Source organism: Chironomus tepperi, unplaced genomic scaffold (genome assembly GCF_022539635.2).
Source record: "Chironomus tepperi strain 1889 unplaced genomic scaffold, CSIRO-AGI_Ctep_v1 contig_123, whole genome shotgun sequence".
In the NCBI taxonomy this organism is placed as follows: Eukaryota; Metazoa; Arthropoda; class Insecta; order Diptera; family Chironomidae; genus Chironomus; species Chironomus tepperi.
Window position 1 is genome coordinate 309,955 of NW_027226245.1, and position 23,748 is coordinate 333,702.

At 33.9% G+C, this 23,748-nt stretch overlaps 2 protein-coding genes across 2 annotated transcripts; one reads left to right on the top strand and one right to left on the bottom strand.

The window, feature by feature from the left end:
• Nucleotides 1-7,432: 7,432 nt before the first annotated feature.
• LOC139087433 (2-oxoglutarate and iron-dependent oxygenase domain-containing protein 3-like) lies at nt 7,433-10,453 on the top strand. Its single transcript, XM_070636234.1, has 3 exons — nt 7,433-7,807; nt 7,869-8,265; nt 8,332-10,453. Exons 1-3 carry the CDS (start codon nt 7,704-7,706, stop codon nt 8,740-8,742), a joined length of 912 nt encoding a protein of 303 aa, XP_070492335.1. The 5' UTR covers nt 7,433-7,703; the 3' UTR covers nt 8,743-10,453.
• FASN1 (Fatty acid synthase 1) lies at nt 10,052-23,234 on the bottom strand. Its single transcript, XM_070636233.1, has 7 exons — nt 23,122-23,234; nt 17,894-18,828; nt 13,661-17,835; nt 11,562-13,601; nt 11,403-11,498; nt 11,196-11,339; nt 10,052-11,071 (listed from the first exon to the last, which is right to left on the bottom strand). Exons 2-7 carry the CDS (start codon nt 18,636-18,638, stop codon nt 10,964-10,966), a joined length of 7,308 nt encoding a protein of 2,435 aa, XP_070492334.1. The 5' UTR covers nt 18,639-18,828; nt 23,122-23,234; the 3' UTR covers nt 10,052-10,963.
• Between the last annotated feature and the right edge of the window lie 514 nt (nt 23,235-23,748).

Sequence of the window (23,748 nt, forward strand, 5' to 3'; positions counted from 1 at the left end):
TCATGAATGAATGAATGCTAAGTAGAAAAATTATTTACAGTTATATTGAAATATGATTTGTCACCTTATTTTAGGGTTCAATGAATAGATAGCACAGGATGACACACCTATGCCCTATGCTTTCCCGATACCGGGACCGGGACCGGGAAATCCCGGGACTGTCCCGTCCCGGTCCCGTCCCGAGTCCCGAAAATCTTCCGGGACTGGTCCCGCGAGACCAGGTTTTAAAAATTTCTTATAAACTCTTAACAAAATAAAAAGAATCAAAATAAAAAACGTTTAATTTGTAAACAAAAATTTAAAATCAAAATAAATTATATAATTTTATCAAAAAAAATGAGAAATATGGAGCTATAAATTCGTAAATGTTTTTGAGTTAAAAATTTCAAAATTTTGGTCTTCTGATTTTTGTTCTGAAATGCAGTCAAATATTATAAACAAATCAAACAAACTTTTTTTTAAATAAACCTATGAATTCCAGCTAATTGAGGTTTTTCATGAAAGGTTCAATTCTTTTAAATTGATTACAAATATTAGAGATTATTTCTCATAACTTATATTCATAACCATCTAAACGGTGAATATGAAAGTTAAAATCAGAATTTTTTATGTTTTTCAATTTTGAATCTACTAATCAAGTTCAAGAGTTCTGATCCGTCATTAAATTTTTGACAATACGTATTAAGCTTAAAAACACTGAAAAAACATTAAAATATTGTACTTTGTAGCACATATTTTCTTTATTTTCCCGGTTCGAATCCCGGAAAAGTTTCGGGACCGGGATTTCGGGAAAGCATACTATGCCCCTAGTATGTCAAAGACATGTGCGAATTCTATAGTATTTGTATAATTTTCTTACCAAATCGTTCATCTAAGCTTCAATATTTTGCAAAAAAACATCAATTTCAGCTGCAAATTTCATCAAAACTTTTAAAAATTTTCACATCACACTTCGGCCATCCTTTAACAAAACTGATGAATTAATTGGCATGCAGTAAGTCGGAGAAGTTGAATCTCACTTTCTAAACTAAGCGATGAGAACTACTTCTCCACTTAGAGCTCTTCCAATTTTTTATATTAAGTTTGTTATTTTTGTAGTTGTTGACTTTTTGATATTTCTAGAGTTGATTTTAAGTTTGAGTTTGCTCATGATGTTTACATAAGATGGATACCGTTTCATATTGAAGGATTTCACGTGTTCACTTTGACAAATAAGTTTTGTTGAATTTGAGGGAATTTTGATTTTGTTTGAATTATGAAGTTAGAATTTGATTTTAGAATTGAAATCTGATTTGAAAATTCCAATTTAAATCAAAAATTTGATATGAAAATTCAAATTTGATTTGAAAATTGAAATTTGAATCAAAAATTTGATTTGAATTCAAAATTTGATTCAAAAATTTGAAAAAAATTCAAAAATTTGAAAAAATTTGAAGAAATTTCAAAAAAATTCAAATTTTTTCAAAGGTTCCTCAAATTAGACAATTTCAAAAAATTGCCAAAATTCCAATTCAAACTCAAGTCACTTTACAGCCAATTTAAACTCCAAATTTTCTCCATCGTTGATCAATGCGCAATCACATTTCCTGTAGATTTGGACAGATCTGATCGAATATCAATCACAAGTTCTATTCTAGAGAGTTTTAAATATCTTAACAAGACCATTATCTGCAAATCCACGAGATGTAATGCACATGTTGAACACATAAATTATAAAGCACATTCCAAATATATCAACACTTGTCAAGTTCCAATCAATTATTTAATAAATTTATTCCAACACCATACGTCTCACCACTTCAACAATTTCTCAATTATTAATCAATGAACGAACTTCAACTGTCGATTTTATACTTAAAGAATACGTTCTTCGTCTTTTTTTGTAAGTAACGCTCCCTCGAAAAAGTTTAACTGATAATGGACATTTATTCCATATCAGTCTTGATATCACAAATACTTGCACAAGTTTTTTTTTAACCGAAATAATTTTATCAGTTTTCAAACAAAAAAAACCTCAATATCAACCTAGAACTACGTTCAATAATAATGGTAAGGCGTTTTTTTTGATAGTGATTAATTTCTTACCTCTCTTGATCTATGATATCACACGCCTTCAAGATAACGCCATCGAGTGAGGGATTTTCAATTTACTTTAAAATAATTTATGTTGTGTAATTTCTAACCTGCTTTAAAGGCTTTTAGTCAAAACTTCATGTTGATCTGACAGAAATGGTATGATTCTGAAGAACGGGATCACAAGTGGGACTCGAAGCCACATTCTATGAGTTCTGATACCGAAGTGGGGAACACGAACTCACTTCCTACAGATTTTGAATCACGAAGTGGGACCCAAACTCACTTCCTATGGATTTTGGATCACGAGTGAGACTCGAACCCACATGCAATGATTTCGGATCACGAGTGGGACTCGAACATACAGACCTCCAGTTACCGATCGCATGTTCTACTGAGCTATCGAGGGATATTCGACTTTATGGCAAAATACTGATGTAAAGTCATTAATTACTTACGTACTTACTGAAATCATACTCCGACTTGGAGCCTGAGTTGCTACAAAAGGCAATCCATCTTCCTTTATTGCCGATCACATCACAAAGCTTGTACAAATTCTCCAACTGACAATTCCCTCATTACCCTCCTACTCCATATTAAAAGGCCATTTACAGGAATCCAATTTCCAACATTTAAATTTCGCAATAAATTTCACACCCAGTCTTCAAGACTTAACCTCCTCGTAATGAAGTTCATCAACACTTTCAACAATCGTTTTCCGGCTGTAACTGTTTAGAGATTCATGCTTTGCCACAATTGTAAATGTGATCGAAAGTCAAACAACAAAAAAAAAGTGAAAAGTTTTTAGTTGAACGTTCTTTCGTGGGTGGATGTGATAAGTTTTGTCACATGAATAGTTTGGCTTGTAGACAATGACGAGTGGATTTTTTTAATGGAATTGTTGCTATTTGTTACTTATTTGTTTAATGATTAACTATAAACTTTAAAGATATTCTTTATAAGAGCACTTGAGAAAAGTGATAAAGATGAAGCTTATCTGGCCACTTACAATTTGTGAAAATTCAATGCAATACAAAGAATTTAAACATGCTTTGGTTTTTTGAAATATAATTTTTGGGTCAGTTGAGTTTTTAAACCAGAACTTCTTACTTAAGTTGAAATTTTGAAGTCTTATTTGATATTTTTTGAATTAGGAATCTTTGGAATTTGTCAAAATTTGAATACGTAGAAGTATTTTAGGATTCATGAGAACATTAAAATGGAAGAAATCAACTGTTTAATTTAGAAAAGAATTAGGACTTAACTGTCTGGTACAAAATATGAATTTTGGTCTAAAATGTTGAGCAATATCTTGAACACTTGATGGCAGCCTGTGCGCCATGTAAACAAGTGTGGCGCAAAAAGTTTTAAATGTTACTTGCAAGTGGTCTAGAATTCTTAAGACCAAAAATAGTATCACGTCGACCTAAGTCGTCCTTAAAGACCAAACATCGCATCATATCAACATTTGTCCATAGAATTGGTAAAACATCTAGTCAAACAAAAGACTCTGAACAGATCTCTAGAAATCAATGAAAATTGCAAAAAATCTGCTTCTTTAGAATCCAAAAATTTCAAATTACTGTCAAATTATAAATACCAATCATGTTCATACTTTTCTAAACAGAACGTTAAAACTGTAGTTCGGAACGAATTATTGCAATCAAAACCAGTTTATAGGAGTTTTTTGAGGAAAAAAATCAGAAATTCAAATTAAAAAATCGGAAAATTCAAACCTAAAGCATTTTTAATTAGATTCCTAGAGGTAGTAACCCTGCAAAGAGGATATCCATGCTCCGACTAGTATCGCTCAGTAATTGGCAGTATCATCTAGTTCAGAAGGATTTGTTATCTGATGTCCATGTCTGGTTATAAAAATTTTTAAAAATTTGTCCATAAATGGGAAAGATACATTGATTAGATCCTAGGAACCACAAAAGCATCCATCAATAAACCCCAAAAATTCATGATTAATATTCATTACCAAAGCTAAAGAACAAAACCAAAAAATTTGTGACAATTTCCATAAATCGTCCCATTATATTTACGTTCCAATGAAGTTCAACTCACAAAGTTTTTTTTTTATCATTGCTGTGCCAATAAAGTAAATATGAGATAAGAATTAAATTGTAAGCGCGTCAACTACATTTAAGTTCACATCAGAGTAGGGAGATATAAAACTTTTTTTTATATATTTTTTTCATTCCTTCTCCGTGTGTATTTGACATGTTTGTGCGATCGAAAGGAATAGAGCGTATAGGAAGGAACTAGATTGGAATTAAGTGACATAATTCTCTCTCTAAAAAAATCTATATCCCGTTATCACAAATAATAATTTTTTTATAATCACATGAAAATTAAATTTTTCAACACTTTAATCCCCGGTCTGACTGACTTGAAAATTGATAATAATTAAACCTTACCTTACCATCCACACTGACGAATGTGAACAAAAAATATAAACTTATTCTACATTAATTCCACATACATCACAATCACATTTGAAGTGAATATAAAATAAAATAAAAAAAATACTTTTCTGCTATCTATTTCACTTCTTCTTATTCTACTTCTGCTATGTTTGATGATAAGATAAGAGGTTTTACGGGGACTTCAATTTTTTGTACCTTCTTCTTATTAATGCTTGCCGAGGCAATATTTCAGGTGTATTTTCTATTTATTTGTAATTTTTTATTTCATTATTTCGTCTTCTTCTTCTTCTACTTCTCTGATCAATCGTCTTATCGATTCCAATTTATTTTTTTTTTTAATTTTGGCGTCGTGATAAATTTTTATTTTTTTTTTTATTATATATTTACACTGAAATGGGATTAAATGTATTGAATTGACTTCATATATATATGAACTTTGTGATGTGTGACTGAAATACCTTCATTCAAATATAAATTTTTTATTTTTTTAGCAAATAAAGATTCGAGTAGGGAAATATTTATGAGAATGAAAACTATTGGCCCTTATTTCACGTACATAATGCGCTCTTATTGCATACGCTCTTATCGTTTAGCTTGAATGAATATTTTGAATTTTGAATGAAGAATTGAACGTTTTGATGATTTTTCAGACGATTATAGTAATAAGTATGATCTACAGAATAGTATTCCGAGCGGCACAAATGAAGAAGACTCTGATTAAGGCTCTTTTATAAACATCAAATGGAAGCCGTCTCCATGTTAAAGTCAAATGTTAATCTTTTCGTTGCCACATAGAGACAACCTTACTTTCTTCGTAAGGGATACAGATCAAATGCGACCCATGTCGACATCAATTTGGTTCCAATAAAAAAAGCTTTAATAGAGCCTTGCTGAGCTCCGTTGTTGAGCCTTCTTCATTTCTATTGCTTGCCTTAGATACTTTTGGAAAACAAGATTTTCTCCCCAAAATTGTATCAAAAATGATTAGTTCTGTCATAAAATAACAACAAATATAATTTTCATTTTACACGTAATGCGTGTCGCATGACTAATGATTTGCACATTTGCGAGTTATCATGAGTGTTTATTTCAAGAACCCTTTTTTTGCATTTGTGAAAGAGTTAAGTTTTTGAATAATCCTTGATATAATTTTCGTTATCATTCCTGATTGGCACATATTGAAATGTATACTCTACGGCAACGAGGCGACAGTGTGCTTAGATCTAAATGAGAGTAGTTTTGTGAAAGCTACAACTTTCCCGATTGGGCAACAATGCGGTCATGGCTAATATATTTAGAAGCAACTAACAATCAACTGGCAAATTTTGTTGTTTTCGCCAAGTAGTTGCTGATTTGTTCTATGCATACTGCCGCTTCGTCGCCATAATAGTCACATTACAATATGTGACAATCGGCAAACTTAAGAGATATTTCTTATTTCAAAGAGTTAAGGACAATCAATAGTAAGAATGATGAACTTCCGGAAAAACATGAGGATGTTTATTGATGCTGATGACAATCAGTAGTCGTTGGCTATCGACCTAATCAAAGAAATGAAGATTTTGCTTCAATATTTTCCATGACGAAAAGGTTGAGTCAAGCATGAAGGCAATATAAATGTTATACCTGATTATAATTACACAAAAATTTGTAATTCAAGGAATAAAACTTTACATTTAAAATAACAATTTGTTATCTAAGTACATATGTCCCTATCATATTTATTAAGTCAAGCAAAGTTGTTTTTAAGCACCTTAAAGCCTTGAGATTCAATAATTTTAACTTTAAATGCAGTTGGCGTCATCATTGTTTTTACCTTTGGATGTAAGGTTTTTTAAAATTGTCATCAAGCTTTAATCCTTTCAAGTATTTTCGCAATTTGTGGGAATTAAGCAAGCACATGAAATTTATTGTCACATGTCTTATGATTCAAACCTGGGAATTAATTTTTATTGATAAAATATTAATCATAGACGAATTTCTTGGCTCATAAATAGCAAAAAATGTAAACAAGTGTACGGAACGTTTCTCAATAAGCCTTCATTTATTAGCTTTCTCATAGAACTTTTATCAGTTTAATTTTTTATAACTTTAATAAATATGATAAATGATTATGTCATGGCATGATTTCCTAATGTTGGTCTTATGTATTCAAATATTTAATATTTAGACTTCTTTGGTATTCTAAAGTTTGTCATACTTAATGTTATTTACAGAAAAAGAAATGTTCCCAAAAACAACTTGGTTGATTGCACATTGAAAGATGATTTGATTACAAAGAGATGCCAATGACACTTTGAAGTGGTGGTTTTCAAAGCTAAGTACTGGATCTCAACAGTACGCCAAAGAGACTATATTCATTTCCACGCTTATTTAGGTCAATATACACATGTTATGGCACGCCATAATAATGATAAAAACCGATACTTCGTGCCGTCAACAGGACTACGGATTTTCCATCGGAACCAATGTACCGTCCATTCATGTTTTGCTATTACGTCATTTGGATTGAATTAATCGGTGTTTAATGTTTAGGTCCTTCAAATGCTATCATGTTTGAATCTCGAAGGCAGTTTAATAGTCATCCCGAGCAGCACAATGTTGAAAAGCACGCTTCGTAGTAAAATGATTGGAAATCAATCGTCTCGATGGCATTATGACAACTTTGTGTTTTACTATTAATACGGAGACGCATTGGTACTAGTGAACAAGTTATGCTGTTAGGACAAGCCATCGGTATTTAATAAAACTGATGTTTACTAGGCATAAAACAGTTTTTTTTAAGTTTACTGGAGATTGACTCGAATTTTGTATGAAAATTTTACACCGATTCGATACAAAATTGAATTAACTTCGATTCCTGAAATTTACAAAATAAACAGATCAAAACTTATCAATTGTAAAATTCTTTATATAGCCTTGTTTATCTATTAATTGCTCAATATATTCTTTCATTTCCAAAACGATTAAAAGTCATTTTCTTCATAGTATGTCTAATCAACGACTAAAAAATTTATTAATAACACAAAAAGTGTTTAACACGTGAACATCGTGCACCCTTCATCAAAATAACAACAATAACTCTACAACTCCCATCCGACCGACCGCACATGCGCACTTAATACTGCCAATGTTTTTATATCCTTTTGAAGTACACAAAAGGATTCAATTGAAAATAATTTTCAAAAAAATATAAAAATGTCAACATTAACTCAAAGAAAAGTGCCTGGGAAGGCAGAAGATGTAAGTCCACCGGCTGTGTCTAGTGATCCACCTGAAAAAAAGGCTGAAGACAGATCAGCGTAAGTGAAATTTTAATTAATTTATTTTCCAAATTTCAATCATTTTTGTTGATTATTTCAGGAAATTCAAGACACATCCACCGCAACTAAAAAGCCATAAAGTGTTTGTTAGAATTGTCTTAGCAGGCTCTGTATTCGCCATGGTATACTTCATGTCAAATAAAGAAAAGACATCAACATTAGCTGGATATAAAGAAGACATTCCACTTCGTGAACATAAACTAATTTGTTCAGCAGACAGCTTTACGGAAGCCGAATTTGAAAAGCATCCAAAATGTATATCCGCATGTAAGCGGTTTGTCACCGACAATCTCATGAATGAAAATGAAATCGAACAGCTCCAAGAGCTGGCACGAAAACTTTTTCAAAACCACGACGAGTCGTCAGAAATTTATCACATAAATTCAAACTCGATAGCATTAGATGATGTAACGAAAAGCATACACGACACAATCAAGGTACAATTTTATCATAAATCACCTTAATGCCTGTTCTTATCAAATTTTAAAACATTTATTTTCTAGTCGATTCAACCGAAAATTATCGAGAATATTGCGCAACGGTTCGAAATATCACATAATTTACTTTACATAACTAGCCCAACTTACTTTTCAAAGATTACAAACATAACGACTGAATATTCGGAATCGATGCATCGTCATCATTATGATAAGGAAATTAAGAAGAATGTCCATTATACAGTCATTATATTCCTATCAAATTATAAGCGTAACTTTCATGGTGGACGATTCATATTTGTGGAATTTGAGAAGAAAAAGAAGAAGAATCATATTGTAGATCCAAAGGCTGGTAGGGTTGTTGTTTATTCGGCTGGTGGGGAGAATACACATGTCTTAGAAAATATCTTAAATGGTAACTTAGTCAGCTTAACATTGTCATTTACATGTGAACATGAGGAGACTACTGAGAGATAAGAATGAGTAAACTGAATGAGTCAATCTATACGCAATATATTAGAAATAAATTAATTTTGGGACATGGAAGCTTTTAAGGTGGGTTGAATTAACAGGTTTTGGTTTATATAGCATCAACGAGGAGCAGTCAACTGTTCAAACTTTGTCATCTGAGTTGTTTGCCTCTTGAGTAACAAACAGTATAGATCAGATCATAATTTGAATCAAACAGTTTCACAGACACAGGATGAGACATTCGAAATATGTAATTCCTAGTACCTGTAAGCTTTCAACTTAATCGGATAGCAAAGTTCACAAAGGGCTGAAGGCGGAAAAGATAGAAATCCGACTTTAGATCGTTGTAATTCTAGCTAAAATTGGCAGGACTTTGGGTGTATGGACTAAAAATGTTCAAAAAGATGTCTCTTTTAGAGTTTGAACTCCATTAGAGGCATCTCCACAATGGAGTCCTCCCAACTCTGATTTTGGCATCAGGAATTCGATGCAATCCTGCTCCAAGCTAGAGCCACATTAATCCAACATCAGATTTTCGCCTTAGTATTCTGTTTATCTTTCAAGCTAGATGCAAAACGTTGTCTTTAACTAGCTAACAATTGAACAAGGTAGATTTGTCTCAGCTTGTAAATTCACAGACATCTAATCAACATCCTCATCTGGAAACTAAACAAAATGAACCAAAAACGCAAAATATTTATCTCAACTTAATAGTTTCCAAATCTCCATAGAATAATCTCATATCTGAAGCAAATATCCCCGTCCATTAAGGATTCGTTTTAAAAATTTGTTGTGTGGTTTGTTTTAAATTAATAAATTTGAGTTTTTTCTGTAATCTTTATCATTAGTTCTTTTCAAATATGCAATATCTCAGAGGGTAGGTCTTTGTTCGATTAGTTTTATGTCTAGTTATAAGAATTTTAAGTTTTGATGACGATGAATCGCATTACAATGACCTTATTAGTATTTAGCAGTGCTCGAAGTCGACTCGAACTATATATGAAGTCAAGTAGACTTGGGTCTTGAGTTTGTAAGCATATTTATTAGATATAATGTCACTATGGTGTGATTTGTCGTTCTTAGAACTAAAAGTTCTTAGAATCAGACATGCAACTTTTCTAATAAAGGCTTGTCCACTCGACATACTTACTTATCATCAAGTCATACCTGGAATCCTATAAAAAATGAATTTTCAATATAATTTAATACCAGAATGAAACAGCTACTTATTTATAATCTTATCGACTATGAAATTGATAGCTAAGTAGACGTGCTATTTTTGGTCGCTGACTAACAAAAATTAAAAGTCTTTAATTTTGGGTTTTTATTAATTTTTATTGATTTTTATTGATTCCTTTAATGACATTCAATGTTAACTTAATTTTGATATTTATTTAATTTATCTGTGCAAGTTTCAATGGATTTTGGTCATGGACTTACAGACCTTCTCAGTCAACAAATTAATTATTTTGTCATGATGATCGTCAGCTTTTTTTTATCTTTTGACTGCAGTGTCTATTTTAATCCACACCAAAATCCACATCGTGCTGAATTATATAATTTAATTTTCACTTTATAATCCTTTAAATATAATTATGTCTGCACACTTCCTAATATCGAAAGAAATTTAAGACTAATTTAGATTAAAATTAATCTAGATTAAATATTGTAACCAATTTGATTAAAACAAAAATGTTAATAAAAATTAAAACGTTGATCACAGAAATAAATGATTTTTTTATGTCTTTTTTATGGAACTAATGTGTCTTTGTCATAATCTGCAACTTTATCCTTCCGATTTCTACTTTATGGATCAACTTGCTAATAAATTTGGAATTTTTTGAAGCATTTTCCATGAAAAGTTCCAATCAATTCCAATCAGAATTCGAAGTCGACTCGAAATTTCCATTTGAAATCCAAGTCGACCTCAACTTCTAATTCCAAACTTAGCACTTGATTCCAAAGCAGAAATTACCAATGTTCATACATCCTACATAAAATTAATAGAGATTACTCAAATTTCAACCTTTTTTTTGCATCATGGAATGTTCAAAACAAAATTATCAAGACAAGGAAGAATGTGCTGCAAATGGACCTAATATCTACAGCACATCACATCAATTTCTTAAAAACAATTTTGCTATATGGAATTGCTACATATAAAAATATCTAAATGCTTAAATGTTATTTACAGATTAAATATTTTTTGTCTTGTGGCTTAATGTTACTATACTAATTTCTCTAAGAGTTTAGAGATCTTCTCAACAGATTCGCCTGTCAACATTGTACGATGATTACCACGAATGGTTTCTATTTTTACTGGTTTTGTGCATAGCTGTAAAGGATAAGAGTAAATTATTAGTAAAATTGTCAGTCAATTGGTTCCGAGCAGCACAACGTGTTCGCTAGATCAGCTGCTCTATAGTCAACAATACTTAATCAATCTTTATGCTATTTACCTCATTTAATCCATAATCATTAGCCAATTTTGTATAGTTCTCGGTTGGTTTGATAAGAAGTGTGTTTGCATTGATTTTGCCCATTGGCTTATAGTTGTGTGCGGCAATTAATTTCATTAAGAAGCTCTTGGCCGTTACAGCAACCTAATTTACAAAATAACAAGTTATAGAACTGATATTCAAATATTTTACAACTTTAATCCTTACCAAATCTATAGGATAGTTTGTCTTCTGATGGATCATTTCGGAAACTCGACTGAGTCGTGCTTCGTATGATGGCAATTTCTCAAGTTCCATAGCAGTCTGTAAGAATTAGAAGAATAGTCAATAATCCATACAAATTTCCAAGACCTTCAATCCACTTACCAATTTATAATCAAGATTTCCACAGACCATACCAAAGTATGCAAATGCGTAAGCCTGATCACGTGATTTATTATTAGCTGTTGGTGATTTACCGCCTGAATTTCTTGTCATTTGTGCTTCTGTATACCAGCTGACATACAAAGGAGATCCATCAAGCATAATTAAGTTGCAAGTTTCGCCTGTGTCACGTTCAATTTGTGTGATCATTTCAAAGGCTACACATCCACCGAATGAATATCCAGCAATTGTGTATGGTCCAATTGTTTGGACGCTTCTAATTTGTTTGACATAGTAAGCTGCTAGATCCTGAATAGATTCTTGTGGTGCATATGAGACACATTGGAGACCATATACAGGTCTGTTGAGTTTCTCGGCAAGAGGAACGAGAGCATTCACTACACCTTCAATTGGATGTACCAAGAAAATTGGTGGATTATTTCCATTCATTGATTTCATCTTCAGCAAGCATTGTGTTGGCATTAAGTTCTCGCTAAATGCAACTTGAGTTCCATCGCCAACAGCACCCATGTCTTGCATAGGTGATGTATGTCCATTCTTATCTGATTCCTGATTATCACGACCATCTGGACTTGTAGCCTCTGATGGTCCAGTACCTTCTTCCATAGCTTTAATAGCTCCAAATGTAAGCTGTCTAATTTCCTGAGCACTTAAAACTAAATCAAAGTTACGTTCAAGTGTTTGCTTAATTTCAGCACCCATAAGCGAGTCCATTCCTAAATCAGCAAGTGTTGATGAGTCGCTAATATTCTTTGTATCCTTTAATCCCAAAATATTTGAGATACATGAGATCAAGCTCATTCCACCTGTAGTATCAGTCTTTCTTTTCTCAGCAACAACCATTGATGCCAAAACGGCATGTGGCTGTTGCATAAACAAATCCATAGTTTGTAAGCATGAAACCATTCGTTGAGGTAAAGTTCCACCAATGATTGTGTCATTGTCACCAAGATTTTCAAGAACTAATCCAGTATCACCAATGGCTCCCCATTGTATGGCCGTTCCAGGAAGTCCAATGCGTTGACGAGCCTCACAAATTCTTTCCATTGCTGAATTAGCTAAACCGTAATTTGACTGTCCAATGTTTCCACGACCGCATGACACACTTGAGAAGCAGATGAAGTAATCAAGCTCTGGACAAAATTCACGTGATGCTACATCAAGGTACTTAGTTCCATCAACTTTTGGCTTACAAACTGCTTTAAAGTCAGCTTCAGTAAGATTTTCAAGTAAATCATCACGAAGAACAGCTGCCAAGTTGAAAATTGCTCCAACTGGACCCAGTTTTGAGGCGTCTTTAAGCAATTGTTGTGCTCCTTTAAGAGTCGTCACATCATTTGTGTCAATAACAACTTTAACTCCCTTTTCAGTCCAACGACGAATCATCAAAGATTGATATCCAGTTTTAATGCCACTTCTTGATGTAAGGATTATGTTCCTAGCACCACGAGTAACAAGCCAATTTGCCAATTCAAGACCAAAACCTCCAAGTCCACCGACCAAGATGTATGACTTCTCCTTGTGCATATAAGTGCGTGAAATTGCATTGATAGTTTTAATTGAAGGCTGAACATTTTTTTGAGCTTCCTCCTCACGTACCTTAATAACTACTTTTCCGATATGTTTACCCGATGCCATAAAACGGAAGGCTTGTTCAATTTGTTGATCATTAAAGACACTTGTTTGTAGTGGACGAACAGCACCATCCTTAATACCTCTGGCAACAAGTCCAACTACTTCATTTATCATATCATCATCACCTTCCATGACTGAATCGAGAAGGATTCCGTGGAAAGATGTGTTTTTGAGGAACACGGACATTCCTAATGGTGAGTTCTGGTTCAAATCGAACTTGCCGATTTCCAAGAATCGTCCATTTAATCCAAGACAGCGGATTGATGCTTGAAGCTTTTCTTCAGCCAAAGAATTCAATACAAGATCAACTCCTCTGCCTTTCGTCTCACGCATAACCATTTGCTCAAATGTACAGTCACGTGAATTTCCAATATGACTGTCAGTAAGCTGTAAAAGACATAAATCATTAAGAATCTCGGACATAAAACTTTAATTAATCATCTTACCTTAGGGAATGTCTTCTTTAAGAAATCACGCTTCTCCTTACTGCCAACAGTTGTGAAAACAGTTAGTCCAGCATGTAAAGCAACAGAAATTGCAGCTTGTCCAACACCACCGCTACCAGCATGAATCAAAATGCTCTCGCCCTTCCTCATTTTACCACGAACAACTAATGCATAATAAACTGTAGAATAAACACATGGAATTGTAGATGCTTGTTCCATTGTCCAATCATCAGGAATTTCCCACATCATATTTCTTTGTGCCACGCATGTTGTTGCCAATGATTTTGCTTGTACCATAGCCATAATTCTTCTACCATTTGAATCACGTCCAGAAAATTCCAATCCCAAAATGCAATCTTGTTGTGCCAAATCACCAGGCAATGCATCAGCTGCCAATTTACCGGAACTCAACATGACATCACGGAAATTAATTGGAGCATAATAAACCGTGCATAGCTCAACACGTTCATCTGTTGGATCCGGACGTTCCAATGATAATGGACCTTCAATCCATTTCAATGATGCGAGATCACCTTTAGTCAATGCATTGACGTAAGCATGTTCAACTGGCAATGTGGGAACGCTTGAAGCGTCATCTAGTTTCAAATGTCTGAAGCTTCCCCACTTTTCATTTTTATAGACATTTTGGATTAAATCTTTTTTGACTTGATCATCAAATTCTGGATCAGTAAGTGAGAACTTCTTGACATTCTTGTCCTGGATGAAGAACAGCCTTACTAGTTTACCACCAGCTTCATTCTTGATGCAGTTCATTAATCCAATAGCTCCAAAGAATTCTTCACCTTGACATACAATATAAGTATATCTTCCAGTTTCAGATTCAATAAGAGATTCCTTCAGTTCCTCTACCCAATTAAAGTGAGCTTCTGTGATGAAGACAACGCGACTTTCACGTTCCTTAATGTTGACAGTTTGTCTCAACAAGACAAAAATGCGATTTTCAACAACTTGCTCGCTGATGACAATCAAGTTAAGTGCTGTAAATGGATTCTTGGTTGAATTCTTGGTGCTGTTGTAGACATTAAGTGACTCCTCAATAAGAACAAATCCATCCTCCTTAACTGAGTCTCTCAAGTTCTTCAAAATTGTTGTTCCATTTTCAACAATCATCAAGTCATATCCAATAGCCAAATGACAATTCTGTTCAATTGGTCCCTTTGATGCATCTTTCATCACTATGCGGACACCGGAATCGCCAACAAGATTTTGATAGTTGTCTGTTTTTTGTGACGTAACAATCGCAACATCACTCACTAATGTCGGTTCACTTTCAATGACATTCTGAATGAGAAGAGAGTTTGATGACTCAGCCAAGCGATTGTCAATGTATTCAACAACTTTAAGCTTGAGTGCACCGCTGCTATTTTCAAGGGCTAAATGTGTTGCAATGGATATTGCATATTGTTTTGATTTGTGTGCATTTTCTCCAATTTCACGATGATTGATGTTTGGAATTAGAGTATATTTCTCGAGTTTTGGTGGTGCTTGTGATCCTTGACGTCTTGGTGCAAGTGATGCTTTTAATCCACGCATTTCGACACCACCACTTTTGATGACATTGATGTCTTTGTACATGTAGCATGGAAGGTGATCTTTTGTCTCTTCAAGCATCTTCATGTGCTTTGCTGGATTCAAGACAACTCTCTCAATTCTAGTCGGCAAGTACAATTCACGCAAATCCTTTCCCATAATTGAGAATTGAAGCATAGTGTCCATAAAGCTGACCCAATTGTTAATCCATTCAAGTTCTCCAGCATTTGCTTTTGAGTCGGTGCTGTTGATGCCTCTGAATACCCCACCATAATCATATCCGCGAAGTCTCAGTTCTTTATAGACATCACCACGTTCTAAAGTCATACCACCCTTTGTGTCAGGTGTGATAGCATCAAGTGGCAATTCTTCATACTCAATATTTTCAGGAACTCTGATTGTACCTGACATTGCTAATGATCCACCTTCACAGATCTCAAATTTACCACTTCCATCAAAGAAGTTCAATCCAAACTTAACGGAACCGTCTTTTGGCAAGATTGTTGCACGATGGAACACAACATTCTCAAGTACAACAGGCAAGCGATCATGAGTAGTTCCCTTCATCTTTGCGAATGTTTTCCATGCGAGTGTCATATATCCTGTAGCTGGGAAGAGGACACGTCCATCAATTGTATGTCCTGAAAGATATGTGTCATTCTCTTTGGTCAAGTTGACCTCAACAAGAGTTTCTCCTGACGTCTCCTTATTCACATCCAATATGATCCATTTTTGTGAATGATCCCATCCAATTTTAGAGTTCAACATCGGTGTTGATCGTCCAACTGGATAAGTAATTGGACGATATAATTTTGACAATACTGGCTGTCCACCGGCACAATAAAGCTTTCCAATATTACTTAACATGAATTGTACATTGTCAGGGTGTTGTCGCTTCATTAAACTGATATTTGTACAATCATTGCCCAATGATCTCTTCAAAATTGCTTGTAATAATCCATGTGGAGCTATTTCAATGCAAATAGCATTGCTTGGTACATGCTGTAATGCAGAATGGAATAAAACAGGTGACAGAAGATTGTTTACATGATATGCTGATGAACTTTGCTTGGCAAGTGGTAAGTTCCATGATGATTCTGGAATTGATGAACTAAGCCATCTATCTGATCTTGTTTTAGGTGCTGGAATAATTTTGTCCAAAGATTTCTTCAATTTTGGTGCTGCTTCTGAGATGTATTTGCTATGGAAGGCAATTCCACTTGACTTTACAGCCTTTGCGAAAATTCCTTGATCAGACAGATCCTTAACAACTTTTTCAACTGAAGCTGCTGGTCCAGAAATTGTGACACTGTCAGCACTGTTGTGGCATGCAGCAATAACATCCTTTGGCAAGCGACTTTGACATTCTTCCCAGCTTAATCCAACAGCTGCCATTTGACCAGCAATTAAATCTGTATCGAGAATTGATCGACCTCTCCAATAGGCAGCTAAAACAGTTTGTTCAGCTGTGAAGCAGCCATCAGCATAAGCACATCCAAGTTCACCAACGGAATGACCAACCATACCATCAGGTGACATACCAACAGATGTAAGAACATCAGTCAATGCGACTTGTACAGCAGCAATTGAGACGAAAGAGTTCAAAATATTGTCAAATTTGGATTCATCAGATCTTGTAAGAATATCAATCAAATCGACACCTTCAGGCTTCAATACATCAGCACATTTATTTATTGCTTGTCTAAATGCATCAACAGTCATCATCTCTTTAGCCATACTTGCCCATTGACTTCCCATACCAGAATAAATATACCAAATTGGACGTTTCTCATCACGATATTCAGTTACTTCACGTTGATTAGTTCCATCAGATTGCATAACGGTATATCCACGGTAGTAATGGAGTGGAATGTTCTTAGCATGAATCTCATTAATAAGACCCAAAAATTCTTCGTCGTTCCTATTTGCTTCAATTTCTTTAAGAAGTGTTTCAACAGCTTCTTCTGTACGTCCTGAACATGCAACAAGTCTTGGAATTTCTCCAATAGTTCCAATTGACTTTGGTTTTGGATTTGACTTCAAGATGACGTGAGCATTAGCACCACCAAATCCAAAGGAATTTAAGCCAATAATTCCACCTGTCCATTCCATATTTCTATCAACAACCTTCATCCTTCCATCCATAATACCATAAAGATCTGGATTTGGACTCTTAAAATGTAAATTTCCAGGAATGACCCCAGCTTCCATTGCAATCAAAATTTTAGCAATAGAACAGACACCTGATGCTGGTTCAGAATGTCCCATGTTTGACTTTACAGATCCAATCAACAATGGAGTTTGACGATCCTTACAGAAGAAATCACAAATGGAATTAACTTCCTGTGGATCACCAACTTTAGTTCCAGTTCCGTGAGCTTCAACATAAGTAACATCTTTTGGATCGAGTCCAATTTCTTCGTAAGTCTCACGAATTAAACGATTTTGCATCTGTCCATTTGGGAATGTGATTCCTTGATCCTTAGCACCATCTGTATTGGTACGGACATTGAGAATTGTTGCATAAATACGTCTTGAATCGTTTGACTTTTGAAGGAATGTTACAACACATCCATCAGCACGAACATATCCATTACCAGATTCATCAAAGGCTTTGCACATACCTAAGAGGAATAAATGTCATGAAGCTTTATAATTCAGCTAATTTAAGCAACAACTTACCATCAGGACTCAACATATTGAGTCGTTTGAACTGAAGTGACATAGTAGGCTTAAAAATAAGTCCAACGCCAGCAACAATAGCAGCATCGCAGCGACCTGACCTAATATCTCGGAAAGCATGATCCATAGCAAACAATGAACTTGAACAAGCTGTATCAACAGCATAACTTGGCCCTTTGAAGTCAAAAGTAAATGAAATTCGATTAGCGAACATAGCACGAGCACATCCAGTCAATCCATATCCATTAACAACATCTGGATCACGACACCAAAACTCTTCACTATCAGAATTGGATACTCCAACATAAACACCAGTTCTGGAACCACGAATATCTTGAGGATTAATTCCAGCATCAATAATTGCTTCATATGTGCACTCAAGGAGCATTCTCAACTGTGGATCCATACATTCAGCCTGCTTTTGATGAAGCTTGAAAAATTGTGCATCCAAATTTTGTAAATCCTCAGTTTTAATCTTTCCAGTTCGTGTTGGTAGATCATGTAATCCAGCTGGCCATCTCCTGGGATCATCATTTACCATATCAACACCATCAAAAAGATTCTTCTTAAATTCATCAATACTTGAACTTTCAGGCAAACGTCCCGAGAATCCAGTTATGCATATATCATCCTGTATCATTTGTTGTTGATGTAAATAGCGTCGTTCATTCATGTTTAGGTCCATCATGGATGAAGGTACGCTACGTCTTGTGTCAGACACGGACTCCTCGAATCGGGCAGGCATCTCTGTATTCTCTTGATTCTTTCGTCGTGATTTCTTTCGATTGCGAAATTTTTGCTTCTGAGAGTTTGGAATGGCTAACAAACAGCGAACACTTGTGACTTAACGAGCTGTATTCCTCTGTTGTGTACGGATTTCAAGTAATGACTGATAATTAATTAAGTTGTTGTCTAGCTTTTTGTAGCTTATAAATCTGGAAAATAAATAGACAGATGATTAGATTTCCTGCTGATTTTGTGATAATTTTCTATGGACGATGCAGAATTAGAATTTTTTCCCTGATGCAAGCTTTATTGCACCTACGCAATAAAAGTTCAAATTAGAACAGCTGATGATAATTTAATAATGTAAAGTAAGTGAAAATTAAACACACGAGTGATAATGTACGATGGATGTGCTTTATATTTCTCAATTTTCTATTACATACTCAATTGTGGATGAATAGTGAATCCTATTAAGTGCAATAAAATTGGGATTAATTTGAATATGAGGTCAATCAGGCAGAGATTGACGCAGTTGAGTTCATTGACAGATATGACAAAGGAAATACATCCAACCACATCACTGCATATACGCAAAAGAATAATACGGAACATAAAAATCTGTTAGGGTAGGTCATGAAAAGAAACAAATGTCTACGTCAGTCAACAGGAATCGTAAACAAAAATTTATCATCTATTAGCAGTGACTTCGTAATTTATTAAATAGAATCATTAACAAACGTAAAATCCTGAAGATTGTTGGTTTTACTACCTCAAAGATTTTCAAGTACAAATAGCTTCTTGATGGCTTGCAATCGCCTGACGTCAATAATTTTGACGAAACAACAAAAAAAAGGCAGAGAGAGAGAGAGAAGAAGAAAATGCCGTGTGAGGATTGGATGGGCTGTTGAATCGTCCGATGCCTCAAAACCATTTGTGTTATTATTATTACTTTATTATTGTTTCTTTAACTTCTGTTTCTATTGCCTGACTGGAGTAAATGACTGGAGTAATTCCAGGTTCTTTTAATATCCATAACATTACGGACAATACTAATTACATGCTGTTATTAATTTATTGCAACATTATTAAAAAAGTAGTTTTTTGCTGACCAATTGGAAGCAATAATGAGAAACGTGAGGGGAAATTCATGGTGTCAACAAAGCTATACTTCCAAAAATATTTGTATCGTACGATACATTTCATGCCCAGTTATTTTGCTTAGGCTCGTTTTGTTTGTGTATGGCACAGTATGACAAAAGAAATTTGAAAGGCATGTCAATGTCAGAGTTGGATTGTTGAGAATGGACTAACTAGATTGACAGCACTCTTTATAATCATTGAGTGATCTGTATCTGGTGGGAATGGAACCCATGGACTCACAGTACTCATTGGTCTGTTGCTTAGCTAATCGGCCACAGAGGCCTTACACTTGAACTGGTAGATTCGACAATATATGGTTCAATATTCAAGATTCCCAGATATCGGAGGTCATGGATCACATTCGATCTATACGACCAGCAAATTATGCAAGTAAGGAGTACCCCAGATTCCTAATGACAATCTATGGATTCTTGATTTTAACAAAGACCATCAAGTTTTAATCATACTCTCGATTAGATAGAGATAGATTAGCTAGACACAGTTAGATCTATGCTTGGTCACAATCACCCAAGTCATCAACTCTGCCTAATATCAAACTTAATTCATAATTTACTCCGCATTAATACATCATATGTCAAAAAATTAATGAATGAAATCAATTTTTTTGATTAATTCTCTCTTTCTATCTCATTAATTCACATATATGTAGTCACGACCAGTACACTTAGCTTAGTTTATATGCCATATAAATTTAAAAGGGATGAATGAGAAGAGAATATACACAAACATTTTTTTTTGCATAAATACATCTAAACCCGGCATATAACGAACATGCGCTGTAATTTACTATAGAATGATCATACGACTATCAGGTGATTCACGTTTTATGAGACTGTATTGGATGTTTATAATAAAATTGTTGTTGGATTGTCGAAAATTGCTTTTTCTTTTCTTCTCCTCTCTTTTGTTCCCTACTTCTGTTTTCTTATGTATCATATGCTGTTATTTTTCCATCCTATGCTGCATGCAAAAAAATGTTAGCCAAAACATTTCACTTCGTTGAATTTTTGGTTCCAAGAAAAGTTTAGTCATTTAAATTAATTTAAGCAAACAATTCAAGCCTGTTTTGTTGACTCAATATCGGATTGTCATGTCAATGTAACAGATGTTTTGATACTTTATGGATTTTTTGATCAAATTGGATAGTTTTTGGAATTTTATGAATTTAACGGTTTTATAATATTTGAATTTTCAAAATTTCTAAGCCTACTAATTCAAAACAAACATTTTTAACCAAAAAATTGAAAATTCTTTAAATTAATTCAAAGTTAACTAGACTAACAAATTAAAATCAATTGTAGACATCCAGGCGTACATAGGAAAATCCACGAAAAGCAGTAACACAATCGCACAGCAAACACAATTTAATTTTATTAGATTTTATTAAGCTCAATACTTGTTTGCAAATCTCTTATTACAAAATAAAGCTTGCATGTAAATAAAAATCTTGTCATTGACATTGAAAATTGCAGAAGAAACGCGACAAGAAAGAGAGAACAGTATAGGAAAAATTTACATTGCGTTGACTTTAATTGCATAAGCAAAACAAATCACTGATAAGGAATTGCTTATTGGCTAGTTCATTCAATTTTACACTATCGATAGTAACTGCGTCATACGATCTATGCTGATGTAAAGTATCAGATTAAACAATTTTGCTAATTCGCTGAACTCATCAAAAAAATTAAAATTTCCATGCATTGCACAAAGGTAATCAGACTTGTTATCACTAAAAAGTTATATAAAATTTGTCCTTGATTTTCATTTCATCGTGTATCTATGCAGTCTCAGAGTTTTCATTTATTCTAGTTGTTGGATTCGTTTCAAGGTGATTCTATGAAAAATCAATTAGAACTGTGTGAAATATTGGAAGGAATTCCAATACATTTGTTCGATTTTAAGGCATAATGCATTTTTGAGGGTAATTGAAGGAGATTGAGATACAAAAAGTTTAGCGTCTTTTTTACTGAATACACAAGAGATGCAAAAAAAATTATTCGCGTCTTTTTTAACTAAATACACAAAAGATGCATTTTTTTCACTGAAAACACAAGAGATCCAAAAAAATTTGCATCTTTTTTACTGAATACACAACAGATGCAAAAATTTTCGCATCTTTTTCATCAATCTAGTAAGCTTGTAATTCCAAAACTGCTCTAAACTTCAAAATCTATTCAAAAATCATAAATTCCAAATCTACCAAATTGTATTACATTGAAACTCCCAACGTATGTCCATTTTACATACACGTGGAAGTGTCTAATTACATTTTCAATATAAAACTATTCCAAACTACTTCTAAATAAATCATAACGCATTAATACTCCAAAATTAAAATCAAATCAATTTTCAGCCTAGCTACAAACTTTTCCACTACTGATAATCTTGATGCTATAATTTCATGTTTGTTGACAATTCCTCACTATTGATTATGTTTTTCTTTTTATATTAAAACAGAGCCTCGGTGATTGCCGTTTCAATGAGGCCTTATCATGTGCGGAATAAAAACAGACAAAAAGTAGCGAAAAAACGAGATTAGAGTCATTTGGGAATCTCCTCTGTTATCATTGGTTGTTGTCATCAGACGAACGACTATGACTCGTTAATCGAAAGAGTGTATAGACCTCATTCATCATAAATTAGCCATCTGTAGGAAGCGTGATGGTGAAAATAATCTTTAAAATTTAATTAGATCTGTGTTGCTGCTTTTGGCATATTTGTGTTGAGTTTGAAGGGTAAAGGGTTATTCTGGTTAGGGTAAATGAGGAGGAGCTAGTGATGGAGATGCTGGGATGCTCACTAAAGGGTGTTGCACCAAACCCTTCAGACCTACAGTTTATAGTTGGATCCGAATCACTAGCAAGGCTCTATACTTTGCAAAGACACGAGTACGTCACACGACCTGATGTACCCTGCAGTGTATTCAGTTACAATTCATGTAAAACTAACGGTTTCATCAACATAAACAACATGAGATTAGACAGAATTTCAAACATTCTAGATTGACCCCAGAAACAGATCAGCACACGCTTAAGCACTTCTAGAAATTCACACGATAGCAACATGACTTATGTGGCATGTCATAAAGTGGAAATCCATTCACAATATTATATTTTTTATATCAAATTATCCAACAATACAGCAACATTAATAATGGCCAATTGAGTCATTATTCCTTCCCGACTGTATCGTATGATCATCATGGCTTATCGTACGACTTTTTTTTCGTATTTTTCATTTTTCTGTATCTTCCACATTTTTGTCTATTTATGTCACAAAAAATGCACTTTTTCAGACATAACAAGCACATCACGCGATGGCACATTTATGTCTTAACTCACCTGATTTTTATTTCCACTTAATCAATAATAATTTAATTCACTTTAATATTAATTTCTTATTTTTTTTGTTAAATTTATTATCAACTTCTCTGCTTTTTGAGAAGAGATCTGAATTCACTGACGATCAAATGTAAAATGAATTATTTCGTTGAAGAGCTGCTTGGTTTTGAATAATTTTCGTCTTTCCCTTTTTTTTCTTTTTTTTTGCAAATCGTATGTTATTGTTCACAAGCTATCCAAGTATATGTGTGCGCAAAACAACATATAACTGACTATACTGTCAAGTAAGCTTTAAGGAAATCAGCAGTTGTATTGATTGTGGACACAAAAAAAAATATTAAATTTATTTCAAGCTTTTACAGCAGGTCAGGCAATGAACTTAATGCGTTGAAGATTCTAATGCGAATGAAAATGAAAAATTTTCCAGGCTTTTCCAAAACATTTTCTTTGCTGTTGTTGTAGTCATGTCCTTCGTACGTTTGTCATCGGTATTTATGGGCTGTTAATTTGTAGCATTAATCATGTCATAACAAATATTGTATACTTTTTAAGAATAATTATTTAATCAGGTGGTTCAGGACCTTAAAAATTTGTCAGACAGTAACGCGATATGATGATCACCACGTG